General features: G+C 38.0%; 1 protein-coding gene across 2 annotated transcripts in view; it reads right to left on the reverse strand.

Moving 5' to 3' along the window:
- KCNH5 (potassium voltage-gated channel subfamily H member 5) overlaps positions 1 to 19,364 on the reverse strand; it is a 326,164-nt gene that overhangs the window by 258,095 nt on the left and 48,705 nt on the right. For both annotated transcript variants that reach the window (XM_027111440.1, XM_027111441.1), the window contains exons 4-5: positions 18,493 to 18,621; positions 1,411 to 1,526 (exon numbers count right to left, since the gene is read on the reverse strand). In XM_027111440.1, coding sequence (XP_026967241.1) covers positions 1,411 to 1,526; positions 18,493 to 18,621 — 245 coding nt within the window. The remainder of the gene's footprint in view (positions 1 to 1,410; positions 1,527 to 18,492; positions 18,622 to 19,364) is intronic.

Raw genomic sequence — 19,364 nt, forward strand, 5'->3', positions numbered from 1 at the left:
TTGTAGAAAGAAACGGACAACCAAAGGCAGAAAAGAAAGTAGCTTCAAAATCAAGTAGTACAGGGCTTCCCTGGTGGCGCAGTGGTTAAGAATCCGCCTGCCAATGCAGGGGACACGGGTTCAAGCCCTGATCCAGGAAGATGTCACATGCCTGCAGAGCAACTAAGCCCCTGAGCCACAACTACTGAAGCCTGCGCACCTGGAGTCCATGCTCTGCAACAAGAGAAGCCACCGCAATGAGAAGCCCACACACCACAACGAAGAGAAGCCCCAGCTCGCCGCAACTAGAGAAAGCCCATGCGCAGCAATGAAGACCCAATGCAGCCAAAAATAAATAAATAAAATAACTTTATTAAAAAAAGAAGATACATGCACCCCAATGTTCATAACAGCACTATTTACAACAGCCAAGACATGGAAACAACCTAAATGTCCATTGACAAATGAATGGATAAAGAAGATGTGGTATATATATACAATGGAATATTAGCCATAAAAAAGAATGAAATAATGTCATTTGCAGCGACATGGATGAACCTAGAGATTGTCATATTAAGCGAAGCAAGTCTGACACAGACAAATATCATATGATATCACTTACATGTAGAATCTAAAATATGATACAAATGAACTTATTTACAAAACAGAAACAGACTCACAGATATAGAAAACAAACTTATGGTTACCAAAAGGGAAAGGTGGGGAAGTGATAAATTAGGAATTTGGGATTAGCAGACACCACTATATATGAAATAGATAAACAACAGGTCCTACTGTATATTCAATATCTTATAATAACCTATAACTGAAAGAATATGAAAAAGAGTACATCTAATATATATATATATATATATATATATATTTATTTATTTATATATATATATATATATAACTAAATCACTTCACTGTACACTGGGAACTAACACAACATTGTAAATCAACTATACTTCAATTAAAAAAAAAAAGATTCACTCAGCCCAGGTATCATCTCATTCAGGTAACCCCTCCCTCCTCTGCTGGATCTTTAACTCCTTGATGATAGGGCCAATGGCCTATTCATCTTTACATCCTTTGCAGAGTACCAAGCATGGAGCAAACCCTCCATAAGTGTGTGCTGCACACATAAATTAACAAATGAGTGAACTCCCTATCTCATTTGCTCAAAGAAAACCTCATTCTGTACAGACATCACCCGGGATGTCATAAATTACCTTCCCATTTCCAAAGTAGGAGAGCATAAAAGGAAATATAGAAAATTTCTATAATTCTACAAGGAAAAATAAATTAGCGTATAAGTGTTTGTAAAATAGCCATTTATAATAATAAATGTTTCAAATAACTGAAACACTTGTGGGGGGAAAAATGTATGACCACCACCATGTTGGGAAGTAAAGTTAATCTCGCACTTACTTCAGCTAGTCTTGAATGTTTGTGGACCACCTCTGTTTTATTCATTGGCGTGAGCTGTTGCAAAACACTTCGGCTATTTGTCAAAGCCCGTGTCAATCGGGCAAATTTTGTCCAACCTTAAAAATAAGGAAAGAAAGTCTCAGTTTTTCACACGTCATGAATATGGAAGCCTACATTCTTGCTCATATTCAAGGGATCTCAGAAATAGCATAACATGCGGAACTAATGAAAAGTATCAATCTAAAGCACTTCATTTCTACACAGACATCATCATATAGTTCAAGTGCAGTTATAAAATAGTAAGTAATTTTCATGTGTGATCTTTGTGTTTTGCTCATATCTATCATATAGTCCCTATAGCCAGGTAGCTAGCTGTCCACAAGATTCTGTCCTCCCCCTTGCATTGTATAGGTTTGTTACTGGGAAACAGCTGCCCAGCCAGGAATACATTTCCCAGCATTTGTTGCATCTAGGTGTGGGCCTGTCCCTAGTCCTCACCAATGGATTGAGACAGAACTGATGTGTGTCACTTCCATGCATGCAATAACTTAAGAAGCAAGTGAAACTTCTCCATACTTTCTCCATCCTTCTACCAGTTGGATGCAAGTGACAAAATCCCAGGGGACGGCAAAGCCACTGAATCAGTGCATAGAAGAATGCCATATGTCAAAGATCAACTTCCTTGGATTGTCACATGAGTAAGAAATATGCTTCTATTGTGTTAAACCACTTAAAGTTGGGGGGTTATTTACTATAGCAGGTAGTATTACCCTAATAAAAACAGTCCTATCGTATACTTATGTGAAGATATATACACATAAGAGAATAAAGCCCAATTTCAACAAATCTCACATACTATGGTTCTTATCACACACCTCCATCTTCTTTGTAACATAGCAAAGGTTCTCTCTTATTAACAATTTCATTGATATTTAAAGACTATTTTTGGAATATCTAGAATCCTTAATAATGTTTTCCAAAAGAGTAGTAACCTTAACTTCTGAGGGGAAGGAATGTGAATTTAATAGGAAAGAAATTTCTTCCATTATTTCCAATATTAAAATCATTAATTTTTCATTATTAAGCTAATTAACTTCAAGGAAATGTCAATGAGACTTGAACAAGTAGAACAAAACAAGCCATACTCTGCTCGTATCTCAATTATCCTTTCTCTAGGTATCCCAAAAAGCTCTAATCTATTATGGACTCCATTAAGACCATTTGATAGTTTCCATGGTATTACCTTTAACTAGGGTATTTACCAAACAACTCCTTAAAAATGAAAACCCCTGATGGTCCAAAGCAATGACTCTAATGGTAATGATGAACTTTCAAGACAATGTGACAGAAAATGAAAGAAGAAATCCTGGGCAGGCACCAACCAAATGTCTTTCAAACCATACCAGGTAGGTGACATCATACTTTACTGCTATTCTTCAATCTAACTTTGACTTCAATTAGGCTTTGTACTGCCCCACCAATTTAGCTCTTTCTATGGTATCAACAATTGGATTGGGGAAAAAAGTAAACTGGCATTGGTTAATAGAAGATCTTTTATTCTTTTTCATTAATGGGCCTCATCCTAGTGACCAGAACAGAAAATGTTAGGTTTTGGGAATTGTATGCAACCCTAAGGCTTGCCCTGTGCAATGTGCTGGAGAAACAAAGAAGCACCAGATGTGCCACCAACTCTCTAAGAATTCAACATCAATGCAAAAGACCATCATGCAATCTACACCACCAACTTGATTTTTCTTCTAAGCACTAGACCTATGTATCTAATTGGCCATTGGCCACCTCTTACTCAGATGTTCTACTCTTAACATGTTCAAAATCAATCTTATCATCACCTTCTCCCCCCATCTCCAACTCTGCATATTTAATGTATTCTTGGTCTTAGTGAATGGCCCCATGATATTTCCAGCTATCCGAATCAGAAACTTGAGATTCACCATCCTCCTTCACTATTACCTCCACCCCCCACACACATATCCAATCCCTTCCAGGACTTACAGACTATAACTTATCACTAAATACCCTCAAATTTAATCTCCCCTCTCCATCCCTAATATGTTAGACAATATATCATCTTTCACCTGAGTTAGACAGTAGCTCCTAAAAACCATTGCCTCTGCTCTCTGACCACATACTCTCCAAACAACTCTGCACATTGCTGCCAGAGTCCTTTCTACAGCACAAATCTTACCATGCATTTCTCCCATTTTAAGTTCTTTAAGAGATCCCTGGAAGCCTTCAGGATAACACTGAATATCCTTGGTATACATGTCATTTAGTTTCTGACCCTAAAGATTTGCTCTGCTTCCATCTCCTTCCACTTCTTCATACACGCTCTGTATTCTGGCCTCACTAAAATCAATAACAAGTTAAAAGAACAAATGCAAAAGTAAAATTAAATCCACCAGGAATTCTCTGTACACCCTATGACATTCAATGCTTTCATGCTTTCACATGTTATAACCACTCTGTCTACCTGAAATGCTTTTTCCCTCTCCATCTGTCTGGCTAATGCTTACTGGTACCCCCAAACTCAGTTAAAGCATTCTGAGATCCACTGGTAGCTTCTTGGATCCACTCATGAGAGAGATGCACTCTCCTCTGTGTATTCACACCACAGAATACATACCTCACATGGCACTAACAATACTAATGCAGTTGTTGATAAGCATGTCAGTCACTCCCACTAAACTACCATCACCTCTCCATTCTCAGCACTTGGTAGAGGCCTGCCATAAAATAGGCCTTTAATTGATTGACTAATTAATTAAAAGTTATTTGTAACTTTAAAAATAAGATTTAAAAATAAGCTCCATTTGTATTATCATGAACATAAGCATGAAATATGTTTTATTATCATTGGGTTTTGGTTTGGTTTTTGCTTTATTGGGTTAAAATGGTGAGGATGTCTTCAGATGACAGTAACTATGTTGGCAACAGTCATATTAAAATATTTCCTGTTGATCATTTCTCTTCTGCATCAAATGAATATTAAAATTGCATTGAATATTTCTAGAAACTTCCAAGTCAATCTTGATTTCAGTTTCTTTTTTTTTTTTGGCTGTGCTGCAAGGCTTCCAAGATCTTAGTTCCCTGACCAGTGATCAAACCCAGGCCCTCAAAAGTGAAAGGGCAGAGTCCTAACCACTGGGCCACCAGGGAATTCCCACAAGTCAATCTTATACTTACTGAAGATTCATATTTCTAAGATAGATAATGCTGCACCTCTTAGTACATCTGATTATTGGATTAAAAGAGAAGCCCAGTTTCATTCCCTGTGTGTGATAAAGTTTATTCAGAAAATATTTTCAAAAAATAAAAGGAGATATTGAAGGAATGAATTCAATAACACATGGAAGAACACAAATCATCAAACGCTATGTGTTCTCTCCTTCTCTAGGATCATAAAAAGAAGTAAACTTGTGAGGGAGGAGAAACATGATGATGAAAGTTTATTGTCATCCTCTGGTTTTCTATTTCAAGCATCATGAGCACACACTACTGTTTCTTAATGAGGAAGCAGCAGTTCCTCATTTAAATATGAAACAAATGTGCCTGTGTAGGTGTATCTCATTTTACACATGAAGTCAATAAAATCAAGAAATACTTCATCCCTTTACCTTATTTCAATTTCCTAAAGGAAGAAAAAGTTTTAAAACTGTGAAAATAAAACAGCAACATTTTTCTCCATGGTAAAAATAGGAAAAAATGTTAATTCTTCATTCTAAAAATGTTCACACAGTGTATTCTGAGTGAGACCACCCTTAAATATAGATGAAAAGGGAGTTTACAGCATGATATGACTTTCAGGTGTCAGATCTTATTCTTTCTATCCCTGGTTGTCTAGTTCCATGACTGGCACATACTGGGCACTAGAAAAATTTTTGAATGAATGAATGAGAACATTAGTAGAAAAGTTAAATAGAAATTAACACAGCATCCCACATTATATGTAGTTAAAATTAGAATATAAAGAAGGAAATATGTTCAGCTCTTAGCAGATACTAATATAACTCATTGGTATTGTGAAAGAAGGGCTTTGGGTTGGAGAGGGTAGAAACAGTGTGGTAGAGGGCTGAGGAGGAAGTGTGTGGAGGATTATAATTTTTCCCTCAAAAAGAGGAGTTGGGAGCTGCTAACAGAAAAAAAAAAGGTGGTGACAGTTGTCAAACTGACTCAGACTTACTCAAAGAGAGAAGTTGAGGAGGAAATACTTGGGAAGGATTCTTGCTAGAGAAAGCAAAGGCAGTGGTCTAATCAAGTAACCATTTACGAGTTTTGATATCAAAATGCCCTTGGGGCTGGAAAACAAATGCAAAGCTGAGGAATGTTTTGTTTCACGTTTAAATCAAAGGGAGCACAAAAAGATGCACTCCCTGAACTGCTCAGAGATCTTTTTGTCTCTGGTTAGGGCTTTCTTGCAGTCCTCAGTTCTAAACAGTTAGCATTTTTCTCAAGACCCCTATGCCACCCCTCTGTCCTCACTCTCAGCAGATTAGTTTATCAAATGTATTACTGAAAAACCAAAAGATGGGGCAGAGTCAAGATGGCGGAGTAGGAGGATGTGGAGTTAGCATCTCCTCATAACTAGGGCACCTACTAGGCGCTGGTGGGAGACCTCGGACACCTAAGGGGATGCGAGGAATCCCCACGTGATGAGGTAAGACGTGGGAAGGAGCGGGGGGAGGAAAAGTGGAGGCAGGATGGGATCAGCACACCTAAGAGGGGGCTGGGGGAGGGGAGAGGTTCCCACACTTGGAGGGGCCCACTAACAGCAAGGGGATCAGCAGGGAAGAAGAGGGACCTTCGGGGGATCGGGGAATCAGAAGGGAACGCAGCCGACGTCTCCTCCACCTGCTTGGGCACTGGCAAGCCTGCTGGGGTCCCGGGCCTGAGCTGCCCACCCCCCTCTGCCCCGCCAAGGCCTCTTCCAGCTGCGTGGGTCCCAGGCCTGAGCCCTGTCTCCCCCAGGGCTCCCTCTGCCCACGTGGGTCCTGGACCTGAGCCCTGCCTCAGCTGAGGCCTCCGCCGGACGCATGGGTCCCAGCAGACCTCAGTACTGCCCCCCAACAAAGCCTCCACGGGCAGCGCAGTTCCCAGCAGGCCTGAGCACTGGCCTCCCCGAAAGCCACCATGGGCCACACAGGTCCCGACAGCCCATGCACTGCCCCAACAAAGCCTCTTCCGGCCGAGTGGGTTCTGGGCCTGAGCCCCACCCTCGCCAAAGCTTCCAAGGGCCACGCGGCTGCTGACAGCCCGAGTGCCGCCCCTGACAGGGCCTCCTCTGGCGACGTGGGTCAAGGTGGGCCAAATGTCACCCCTCTCCAAGGCTTCCTCTAGCTGCACTGGCCCCTGTGGGTGCGCCTGTGGAGGCCTGTGCCCCAGGTGGCCTGCATGGGCACATCTGCTCCAGGCCAGCTCCAGGAAGAAACACTGATGAGAAGAACACATGCAGAGGTGGGGCTGAAAAAATGGGTCCAGAGACCTACAGGGGAGGCAAGGGTAGGCTGTAGCTCACGATGGGGGCAAGGACACTGATAAAGGAGGTACCAGGGAATTTTTTATTTTTATTAATTTTTTATTTTCTTGTTTATTTTATTTTATTTTTGCTGGTGTGGTTCTGTTTTGTTTTGTTGTTGTCTCATTTTTATTGTTATTTTTTCTAATATATTTTTTATTTTTCTAATTTTATTTAATTTTTACTCTTTGTTATTGTTCTGCTCTTTTCTGTGTGTTGCTTTTTTTTTTCCTGCCACACTGCATGGCTTGCAGAGTCTTGATTCCCAGGCCAGAGGTAGGACCTGAGCTCCTGTGGTGAGAGCACCAAGTCCAAGCTGCTGGACTAACAGAGAACTTCAGGTCCCAGGGAATATTAATCAGTGTGAGGTCTCCCGGAGGTCCTCATCTCAGGACGAAGACCCAGCTCCACCCAGCTGCCTGCAAACTCCAGTGCTGAATGCTTAGGGCCAAACAACCAGCAAGACAGGAACACAGCCCCACCCATCCAAAAAAATGAGACAACAAAAAAATATGCTACAGATGAAGGAGCAAGGTAAAAACCTACAAGACCAAATAAATGAGGAGGAAATGGAGAACCTACCTGAAAAAGAATTCAGAGTAATGATAGTAAAGATGATCCAGAATCTCAGAAATAGAATGGAAGCATGGATTGAGAAAATACAAGAAATGTTTAACAAGGACCTATAAGAACTAAAGAGCAAACAAACAGTGATGAACAACACAATAAATGAAATGAAAAATACACTAGAAGGAATCAATAGTAGAATAACTGAGACAGAAGAATGAATGAGCTGAAAGATAGACTGGTGGAAATAGCCGCTGCAGAGCAGATTAAAGAAAAAAGAATTGAAAAGAAATGAGGACAGTCTCAGAGACCTCTGGGACAACACTAAGTGCACCAACATTCGAATTATAGGGGTCCCAGAAGAAGAAAAGAGAAAGGGTCTCAGGAAATATTTGAAGAGATTATAGTCAAAAACTTCCCTAACACAGGAAGGAAAGTAGCCACCCAAGTCCAGGAAGCACAGGGAGTCCCATACAGGAGAAGCACAGGGAGTCCCATACAGAAACACTGTATGTTAGTTTGAAACATCAAACTAACAAAAATTAAATTCAAAGAAAAAATATTAAAAGCAACAAGGGAAAAGCAATAAAATAACATACAAGGAATCTCCATAAGGTTATCAGCTGATTTTTCAGCAGAAACTCTGCAGGCCAGAAGGGAGTGGCAGGACATATTTAAAGTGATGAAAGGGAAAAACCTACACCCAAGATTACTCTACCCAGCAAGGATCTCATTCAGATTTGGTAGAGAAATCAAAGCTTTACTGACAAGCAAAAGCTAAGAGAATTCAGCACCACCAAACCAGCTTTACAACAAATGCCAAAGGAACTTCTCTAGGCGGGAAACACAAGAGAAGAAAAAAACCTACAAAAACAAACCCAAAACAATAAAGAAAATGGTAGTAGGAACATACATATTGATAATTACCTTAAATGTAAATGGATTAAATGCTTCAACCAAAAGACACAGACTGGCTGAATGGATACAAAGACAAGATAGATATATATATATGCTGTCTACAAGAGACCCACTTCAGACCTAGAGACACACACAGACTGAAAGTGAGGGGATGGAAAAAGATATTCCATAGCAAACATCATTCTCAAAGGTGAAAAACTGAAAGTATTTCCTCTAAGATCAGGAACAAGACAAGGTTGCCCACTCTCACCACTATTATTCAACATAGTTTTGGAAGTCCTAGCTACAGCAATCAGAGAAGAAAAAGAAATAAAAGGAATCCAAATTGGAAAAGAAGTTAAATTGCCACTGTTTGCAGATGACATGATACTATACATAGAAAATCCTAAAGATGCCACCAGAAAAATACTAGAGTTAATCAATGAATTTGGTAAAGTTGCAGGATACAAAATTAATGCACAGAAATCTCTTGCATTCCTATACACTAACAACAAAAGATCAAAAAGAGAAATTATGGAAACAATCCCATTTACCATTGCAACAAAAAGAATAAAATACCTAGGAATAAACCCACCTAAGGAGGTAAAGGACCTATACTCAGAAAACTATAAGACACTGATGAAAGAAATCAAAGATGACACAAACAGACGGAGAGATATACCATGTTCTTGAATTGGAAGAATCAATATTGTGAAAATGACTATACAACCCAAAGCAATCTACAGACTCAATGCAATCCCTACCAAATTACCAATGGAATTTTTCACAGAATTAGAACAAAAAACTTTACCATTTGTATGGACACACAAAAGACACTGAATAGCCAAAACAATCTTGAGAAAGAAAAACGGAGCTGGAGGAATCAGGCTCCCTGACTTCAGACTATACTACAAAGCTACAGTAATCAAGACAGTATTGTCCTGGCACAAAAACAGAAAAATAGATCAATGCAACAGGATAGAAAGCCCAGAGATAAACCCACACACCTATAGTCACCTAATATATAACAAAGGAGGCAAGGATATACAATATACAGGAGACTGGAGAAAAGACAGTCTCTTCAATAAGTGGTGCTGGGAAAACTGGACAGCTACATGTAAAAGAATGAAATTAGAACACTCCCTAACACCATACACAAAAATAAACTCAAAATGGATGAAAGACCTAAATGTAAGATAAGACACTATAAAATTCTTGGAGGAAAACATAGGAAGAAAACTCTTTGACATAAATCACAGCAAGATCTTTTTTGACCCACCTCCTAGAGTAATGAAAATAAAAGCAAAAATAAACAAATGGGACCTAATGAAACTTTAAAGCTTTTGCACAGCAGAGAAAACCATAAACATGATGAAAAGACAACCCTCAGGATGGGAGAAAATATTTGCAAATGAAGTAACTGACAAGGGATTAATCTCCAAAATATACAAACAGCTCATGCAACTCAATATCAAGAAAACAAACAACCCAATCAAAAAATGGGCAGAAGACCTAAATAGACATTTCTTGAAAGAAGACATACAGATGGTCAAGAGGCACATGAAAAGATGCACAACATCACTAATTATTAGAGAAATGCAGATCAAAACTACAATGAGGTATCACCTCACACCAATCAGAATGGCCATCATCAAAAAGTCTATAAACAATAAATGCTGGAGAGGGTGTGGAGAAAAGAGAACCCTCTTGCACTGTTGGTGGGAATGTAAATTGGTACAGTCACTATGGGGAGCAGTATGGAGGTTCCTTAAAAAACTAAAAGTAGAACTATCATATGACCCAGCAATCCCACTACTGGGCATATACTCAGAGAAAAACGTAATTCAAAAAGACACATGCACCCCAATGTTCATTGCAGCACTATTTATAATAACCAGGACATGGAAGCAATCTAAATGTCCATCGACAGATGAATGGCTAAAGAAGATGTGGTACATGTACAGAATAGAATATTACTCAGCCATAAAACAGAACAAAATTGGGTCATTTGTAGAGACATGGATGTACCTAGAGTCTGTCATACAGAGTTAAGTAAGTCAGAAAGAGAAAAACAAATATCGTATATTAATGCCTATATGTGGAATCTAGAAAAATGGTACAGATGAACCTATTTGTAGGGCAGGAATAGAGACGCAGATGTAGAGATCAGATGTGTGAACACGCGGTGGGGGGGGGATGAATTGGGAGACTGGGATTGACATATATACACTACCATGTGTAAAACAGATAGCCAGTTGGAACCTGCTGTATAGGGCAGGGAACGCAGCTCGGTGCTCTGTGGTGACCTAGATGGGTGGGATGGGAGGGAGGGGGGTGGAAGGGAGGCCCCAGAGGGAGAGGACATATGTATACATATAGCTGATTCATTTTGTTCTACAGCAGAAACTAACACAACATTGTAAAGCAACTATATCCCAACTTTTAAAAAGTTAAGAAAAGAAAACTCAAAGAACTGAAGACACGAGAAACACAACAGCCTTCAACCTCCCTTCCGTCCCCTCCACCTCAAGACCCACCCACAATAGCAACTGATTCTTGCCTGTACCTTTATTATCTCAGAGAATTAGGCATTTGCTCTTTCTTGATCATGTATATATTCTATTCATGAACATTTAAGTGGTTTCTAGATTTTCCACTATCACTAACAATGCCCCAGTGAATTTCCTTATGCCGATCCCTTTGTGCTCTTGGGCACATCTGGAATTGTGCACGTTATTAGATAGATTAGTTCATTTGATCTGTCAGCGACCCCCTCTGTACAGTCAAACTTTGAAAACGTTGAGCAGCCACACTGTCTAGGTCAGGAAAAAAAGACACATCAGCAATTCTAACTTTTCCCAGCAGTACATTTACTGATCTCACCTTTACTGAGATCTAACTGGTGTGACTGATTATTCAGCACAGTTCGCTGATGTTACTTAGATGTGGTCGATACAGGGCAATGTGAACAGACTGCCTAATATGAAGAGCCTAATAGTTGCTCTATAAGTTGTTCATGGCATTATGAGAACATTTGTTCTCCTAAAAGCTCAGGATGCCAACTCCTTCTTAATAAAACATTAGTTTAGCTCTATTGGGTTGCAATCAACCTCTTTGTCATGGACTGCCTAATCTTAAAAATAAAAGGAAGTCACAGAGGCAGTTCAATCAATCTACCAGACTGCAACACAAGACTCTAATCTATAAGAAAAAAGCTTAGGTAAACAATTATACTCTTGGCCATAGAGACCACATGGTATAATTACTCATACTTCATCTGTTGTTTACTCTCTAAAGAAAACCATTGGCTTCCTACAAGGGGAAGGTTGCTATTTTTGCTGTTATTTTCATTCTACAGGAAGTTTTTTTTGTCTCAATTATTGGCACAAAGATGCCCTAACTATTTGGCACAGGATATTTCACACTGTAAGTGTCTTGGCAGTTTTGGAATCTCTTTGAAAATACTGTACAGTATAAATGAGCAGAGATTAGGACCATCTCTTTTAGAACACATAGGGATAATCAACAGAATGGATTTCTTGGCTGTAATTTTTCCCCTTTGTATTATTATAAATGATGTATCAGGTACCATTGACTGATAATCTGAACAACAGTTCTAAGACCTCAATACCAGGAACAAAAGATAACAAAAACACTTTTGCCTCTTTGAATTATTATTAGTAAATTCCGTTGATTCAAAACAGTACAAAAGCACAAGTTGAGAGTGTTCTCAACTTGTGCTTCATCTTTGTAGGGAAAAAGGAGAGCAGGGGATTAGGGTGGCCAAACCCCAGCAATATGTTTCCACTGGAAAGGATGAGGCAGCATCGTGTAATAGAGAGAACATCAGATTGGAAATCAGTCAGACTGTGGGTGTCAGGATCTTCAACAGTAAAATGGAGATAATAATACTAATTTTCAGAATTATAGGAATGAGCAAAAATGAATACAAAGCTCCTGACACATATTAACTACTCCAACAAAGCTGGTTTTCTTTCCCTTCAATAGTTTCTGCTACCATCCATCATGGTATAAGTCAAAGATATTGTTGACATCACTCAGCGCCATTCATTTCAAAGGGAAAAATTAATCTAGAATGAAGTTTTGGTGATCACAGGATTCATTATAAGAGCTGTGCTCAAACTAGTTGTCTGCCATCACGCTATAGTTACTATCCGAGATACAATTTAGAAATAAAATTCACAGTTAGCCAGTTTAGTCTTTCACCCATATGTCTGAGTGTGGGCCTTTGTTCCAATCACTGGCCCCTTTTCACATTAAGAAGGTAAAAGGCCCTTGTTCTGGGATGAAAAATGTTATATCCTGGCTTTCCAATGCATGAATTCCCTTGTTTGTTCTGCATCCTAAAACACTATTTCCTACATCCTAGGCCAAGCCTTTATTACCTAAGTATTGCTTCAACATTTTGCAAACACCCTCAACCTACTCCCTTGCAAGCATCCTTGGCTCCCTGATCCCTTCTCCTTGATCCCTGAGCTCCCTGATTCTTTTCATCTTGCTCACCTGACCAAATCCCAACTCTGGTTAAATCCAGCTCACCTACTTCAGCATCTATATACCTGTGACTAAACACGGGTGGAGTAAACACATAATCATGCTCATAGATACTAATAAAATGTATGACCACTAGCCTCACATGGACCTTAGTGCTTCACAGCAAACCTGATGAATTTCACCTTGGCCACTCACTGCTCTACTCTCTACACAACCGTTTCATGCCTCCCCCTCATCTCCTCACCATCCTTACTCTCAGTTGATAACTGTGTTTCCTCTTTTACTGAGAAAATAAGAGCAATCAGAACAAAGCTTCCACTATATATTTACTTGTTTGTCGTGCCTCCCCCTCCCCCATTAGTATGCGATAGAAGGAACTTTGTATCTCCAGGACCTAGAACAGTCTCTGCACCATAATGTTTGCTCAATCAGCATTTTTGGTTGGGAAAAAAAAAAATAGATAAAATAAACAAAAAGAACAAATACTCCTAGAAGAGTCATAAGAAGGCTCATGTTAAGTAACTCTGTTGCCCAAGGCTGAATCAAAAGTAAGATAACTGTGTCCAAGTTCAATGCTGTAGACTCAAATCATTTTGATATTATGGTATTATCATGAAATCTCATCTGCTCTTTCCCAAAAGTTCCATGGTCCCCTTGGCTCAATTTAAAAAGTTGAAAGATACATTTTTGTGCCAAGTTTTCAAAACACACTTTCTGATACTGCTAGCTTCACAGGGATAGGACGATTGCTTAAGGTCATAAATATTTTATTTCTCTTGAATTTTTCATATATTTACAACTCGCATGAATAATAGAAAGTAGCTCATATACACCATTCATAGTTACATTGTGCAATACTTTTTCAGAAATCTGTTATGTATTTGAAAGGTGTGGAGGAGTCTCAAAATAAAAGTCTATTTAAAATAAGCTCTTCCACTACAAATTCTGGCACTGGAAAGAGATATTTTACTCTAATCCTTTTCACAATGGGGTTTGATTTTCCCTATAAATTCTAATTTACATCTCTGTTGAACACATAGCTCAAAAATCAAGTGGTCTGAGTTGTCTGGAGTTTGTTTGAATGGAGTTCATTTTTGTAAGAATAAAATTATGCATTTAAAAGAAAAGCTCAATGAGTGGATGTGAGGAGGCAGAGAGATGGAGGTAGAGGCAGATAAATGGAGTGGTACTAACTTGAGAAGTAAAGGTCAGCCCTTCAGTATTAGCACCCTTTCCCCAGCCTCATTGTAAAATGCTGCCAACTTTCAGTTTCCATAAATAGACACCATCATTAACGTCCAGCAGGTCAGAACTGTGAGAAAGTACTATACTTTTCTTGGCCAACTTTAGCTGTGCCGTGAAATCACTTAAAGTAAATGAGAAAAAACAATAATCATCAAATATAAATGTAAATAAAAGTGTAAATATTTTTGAGGGAAAAGTCTATAACATAAAAGCTTTTTACTCAGTCTATCATTCATGTGTGATGGCAGGAGAAATTCATTTGAAGAATATGTTAGGTCACAAGTCATATGCCAATCATTCATATTTTATCTTAAAATATAGCTCTTTAGCAAAATTTACAAACAACTCATATAGCTCAATATCAAAAAACCAAACAACTCGATCAAAAAATATGCAGAAGACCTAAATAAACATTTCTCCAAAGACATCCAGATGGCCAAGAGGCACATGGAAAGATGCTCAACATCGTTAATTATTAAAGAAATGCAAATCAAAACTACAATGAGATATCACCTCACACCAGTCAGAATGGTCATCATCAAAATGTCTACAAGGGAACCCTCCTACACTGTTGGTGGGAATGTAAATTGGTACAGCCACTGTGGAGAACAGTATGGAGGTTCCTTAAAAACTAAAAATAGAGCTACCCTATGACCCAGCAATCCCACTCTTAGGCATATATCCAGAGAAAACCATAATTCAAAAAGATGCATGCACCCCAATGTTCATTACAGCACTGTTTACAATAGCCAGGACATGGAAACAACGTAAATGTCCATAGACAAAGGAATGGATAAAGAAGATCTGGTACATATATACAATAGAATATTACTCAGCCATAAAAAAGAATGAAATAGTGCCATTTGCAGAGACGTGGATGGACCTAGAGATTGTCATACAGAGTGAAGTAAGTCAGAAAGAAAAACAAATATCAAATAATATCACCTATATGTGGATTCTAGAAAAATGGTACAGATGAACTTATCGGCAAAGCAGAAATACAGTCACAGATGTAAAGAACAAACTTATGGTTACCAAGGGGGGAAGAGGGGTGGGATGAACTGGGAGATTGGGATTGACATATATATAAACTACAAATAATAAATGCTGGAGAGCAATCCCACTCCTGGGCATATATCCAGAGAAAAACGTGATTTGAAAGGTTACATGCACCTCAGTGTTCATTGCAGTACTGTTTACAATAGCCAAGACATGGAAGCAACCTAAATGTCCATCAACAGGTGAATGGATATAGAAGATGTGATACATACATACAATGGAATATTACTCAGCCATTAAAAAGAATGAAATAATGCCATCTGCAGCAACATGGATGGACCTGGAGATTATCATACTAAGTGAAGTAAGTCAGACAGAGAAAGACAAATATTATATGATATTGCTATACGCAAAATCTAAAAAAAAAAGATACAAACGAACTTATTTACAAAACAGAAACAGACTCACAGACTTAGAGAACGAACTTATGGTTACCAAAGGGGAAGGGTGGGGAGGAGGGACAGATTGGGAATTTGGGATTGACATGTACACACTGCTATATTTGAAATAGATAACCAGCAAGGACCTACTGTATAGCACAGGAAACTCTGCTCAATACTCTGTAATAACCTAAATAGGAAAATAATTTTAAAAAGAATAGATACATGTATATGTGTATAACTGAGTCACTTCACTGTACACCTGAAACTAACACAACATTGTTAATCAACTCTACTCCAATATAAAATAAATTTTTTTAAAAATATATATAGCACTTTAAGATACAGTCAGCTACTAGCTGCAGGTTTTCCATAGATGTTTCTCATCAAGTTGAGGAAGTTCCCCTCTATTCCTACTTTGCTGAGAGTTTTATCGTGAACAGGTGTTGGGTATTGTGAAATGCTTTTTCTATGCCAACTGATATGATCAAATGAACTTTATTCTTTACCCTGCTGTTGGTACAATGAATTACAGTGATTGTTTTTTGAATTTTGAACCAGCTTTGCATATGTGGAAGAAATCCCAGTTGGTCATTATGTGTAATTCTTTTAATATGTCATTGCAATCTACTTTTGCTGAGGATTTTTACATCTACGTTCATGAGAAATGTTGGTTTGTAATGTCTTCTGGTTTTGGTATGATGGTACAGCTGGCCTCATAAAATGAGTTAGGAGAGTTCTCTGTACTACTATTTTCTGGAAGAGACTGTGAATTCACCAATGAAACCATCTGCACTTCTTATTTGGGAAGTGTATTAATTATTAACTTATTTAATAGATATAGGACAATTCAGGTTATCTATTTCTCCTAGTGTGTGTTCTGGTAGTTTGTGTCTTTCAAGGAATTGGCCCACTTTAACTAAGTTATCACTTCAGTGGCTATCAAGTAGTTCAAAGCATTTCTTTACATGCTTTTATGCCCATGAAATATGTTGTAATGGCCCTTCTTTAAGTCTTTGTATTGGTAATTTGTGTTCTCCATTTTTCTTGGTTAGCCTGGCTAGAGGTTTGTTAACTTTAATATTCTTTTCTAAGAGTCAGCTTTGAGTTACAGTGATTCTCTTGAACGTTTTTTCTGTTTTCTATTTCATTGATTTCTACTCTCAAGTTTATTACTTCTTGTCTTCAGCTTGCTTTGGCTTAAATTGCTCTTCTTCGTCTAGTTTTCTAAGGTGGAAGCTTAGGTTATTAATTTTGTAACTTTCTTCATTCAAATATATGCATTTAATGACATACATTTTCCTCTAAGCACTGCTTTTGCTGCATCTCAGAAATTTGATATGTTGTATTTTAATTTTCATTTAGTTCAAAATATTTTTCTAATTTATCTTAAGGCTTCTTCTTTAACCCATGGGCTATTTAGAAATGTGTTAATTTCCAAATATTTGGGGGTTTTCTAGTTGTCTTTCTCTCATTGATTTCTAGTTTAACTCCACTGTGATCTAAGAACATATCTTGCAAGATTTCTATCCTTTTAAATTTGTCAAAGTATGTTTTATGGCCAGAATATGATCTATCTAGTGAATGTTCCATGTAAGTTTGAGAAGAATATGTATTCTACTGCTATTGGATGGAGCACCTTGAATTTTAAAACGAAGGAGCATTAAACCTAAACACTATTAAAAGATATTCTATTTAAAAATAATATTGAAATTTATCCTAAACTTCCTAGACACTGGCTCTATGAGTAAAGGCAGAGAAACAGGTAGTACATGTCAAAAAGTGAATATTCAATCTTCCAGGAGATGATTTAACACACACATTTTCAGAAATAGTCACAAATGAATTTCTCTCATACTTTAAATGCTCTGCACGTCATAAAATTTTCCTCTTGCAATTTGTTGCTAACCAGAAACTAAGCATATGTATATACACACACACACGCTTATATAATATACATATGAATTCATATGCAGGGAATAAACCTAATGCAATTTTTCTATGATTATGATTACAGTTGAAATGATTAAAACTTCTGTGCCAGTTTTTTTAAAGAGGTAAGAAAAGGCAATGTTTGTTAAATGTAAAGAAAACATTCCATTTTTAGTCTCCTAAGATATTATTAAAAATAATGTTTCATAAAATCTTCTGAGGGTATTTGAAATTCTGCATTTATATGACACCAGTTTCTAATTTAAACATAATTGGAGAGAACAAAATGAGAGTAAATTACATATAAAAGGGGGTAAAAGCACATGCCACTGACTAATGTTTTCTATAGCAGTCTCTTTGAATATTATAGTCAATAAGACTCCAATCAGAATGTTTGCATTTTGCCAGCCGCTTTCTGGATGACAAAATTGTTCTTTACGTAATTAAACAACATCTACCCAAGAGAATCTACAACAACCAAATAAATAAAGGGAGAAAAGTAACCTGGAAAAGTCAACTAATCAAGCTCTAATCAGGGTAACAAAATTCAATCAACTAATCAACTGTGTTCTAATAGGACATCACCCAAACAATCCCACAAGCTTTGTTTCTAAAGCTCAGTAAGATAGAAGGTGTTGAAACTCCCATTATATTGATTCAAAATTAATAATGCTCTATTATTAAATTAAATCTCTTCCTTATCTCATCTCAATTCCTCTTATAATTTAACTTATAATTTAAGTTAACCAATGAATATTTCAATGTTCTACTTCCATTCAAACAATATGATTGAATAAAACTGATTCTGGACAATTACTAGAATGAATAAAGCAAAAGAGTGGCCACACAGTAAAATTTTGTTTTCAAGTTCAACCAATGGATGCTGTTAAAATAATAATAATATATTTAAATGACAGGCTAATCCTTAAGTATGGTAATTCCCTTGAAAATTACCTTTTGTTGAATCATCCTCTATTGGCTGTTTGAACAACGTAATGTCCTTGAAAGTGCATAGGAACAAAACCACCTTTTCATGTTCATTTCTTATTGGTGCAATTTGCATATAAAACCAAACAGGGGTTCCTGTAAAAGAGAGAAAGGACAACAGAGCGTGACATAGCCACCACGATGATCTCGTCTCCCGCTTTCCTTCCTCCTTCAGCTGCCAACTGCTATGCCAAGAATTAGCACCAAAACAGTAGTATTTTAATTGCTGGAAAGAATCAAAACAACTTTCATTTTATATCAACTACCAGTTGCTCAAAAATTAATGAACATATTTTTCAACCCAAAATATCAAAATCTGAAAGTAAAGCATGGGGTGTCATTTCACAATGCAGTGGAATAAAGGCAGTCTTGCCATTGAAGCAATGCCAGCATCAGCTTTAGATCTGGGTCCCTACACCACTGCTGCTCTCACCACCTCCTTTCCATAGTCTCACCAAGTGTGAGCATTCCTCCTTGTCACTTTGAGAAGTGTTTCCAGTCGACTTCAACATCAATACCTGATGCTCTGATAAGTATTCCTCTTTGAGAAACTTTTGAAATGTTGCTTCTATCTCAAGATTCTCTCATCAGTCAGATAGACTTGTAACTCTGTGGCTCTGACCACATCCCCACATCAGAGAGATACAATGTCAGCAACACAAGAAGCCTGATGTACACAGAGCTATACCTGAAGCCTTTAAGGCAGTGTTAAAGAAAAGAAAAAATGTCCCCAGGCCTTGAAAGTCTCAGGCATCTTCATGAGACACTGCTTCCAACCTCCCTCACTCAAAGCATGAGGCTGGTCTCTGTCACCATGTTCTTCAAACAGTGGCTCCTAC

The sequence above is a fragment of the Aethalodelphis obliquidens genome, unplaced genomic scaffold, assembly GCF_003676395.1.
Source record: "Aethalodelphis obliquidens isolate GAN/ISIS:26980383/991018 unplaced genomic scaffold, ASM367639v1 scaffold10, whole genome shotgun sequence".
In the NCBI taxonomy this organism is placed as follows: Eukaryota; Metazoa; Chordata; class Mammalia; order Artiodactyla; family Delphinidae; genus Aethalodelphis; species Aethalodelphis obliquidens.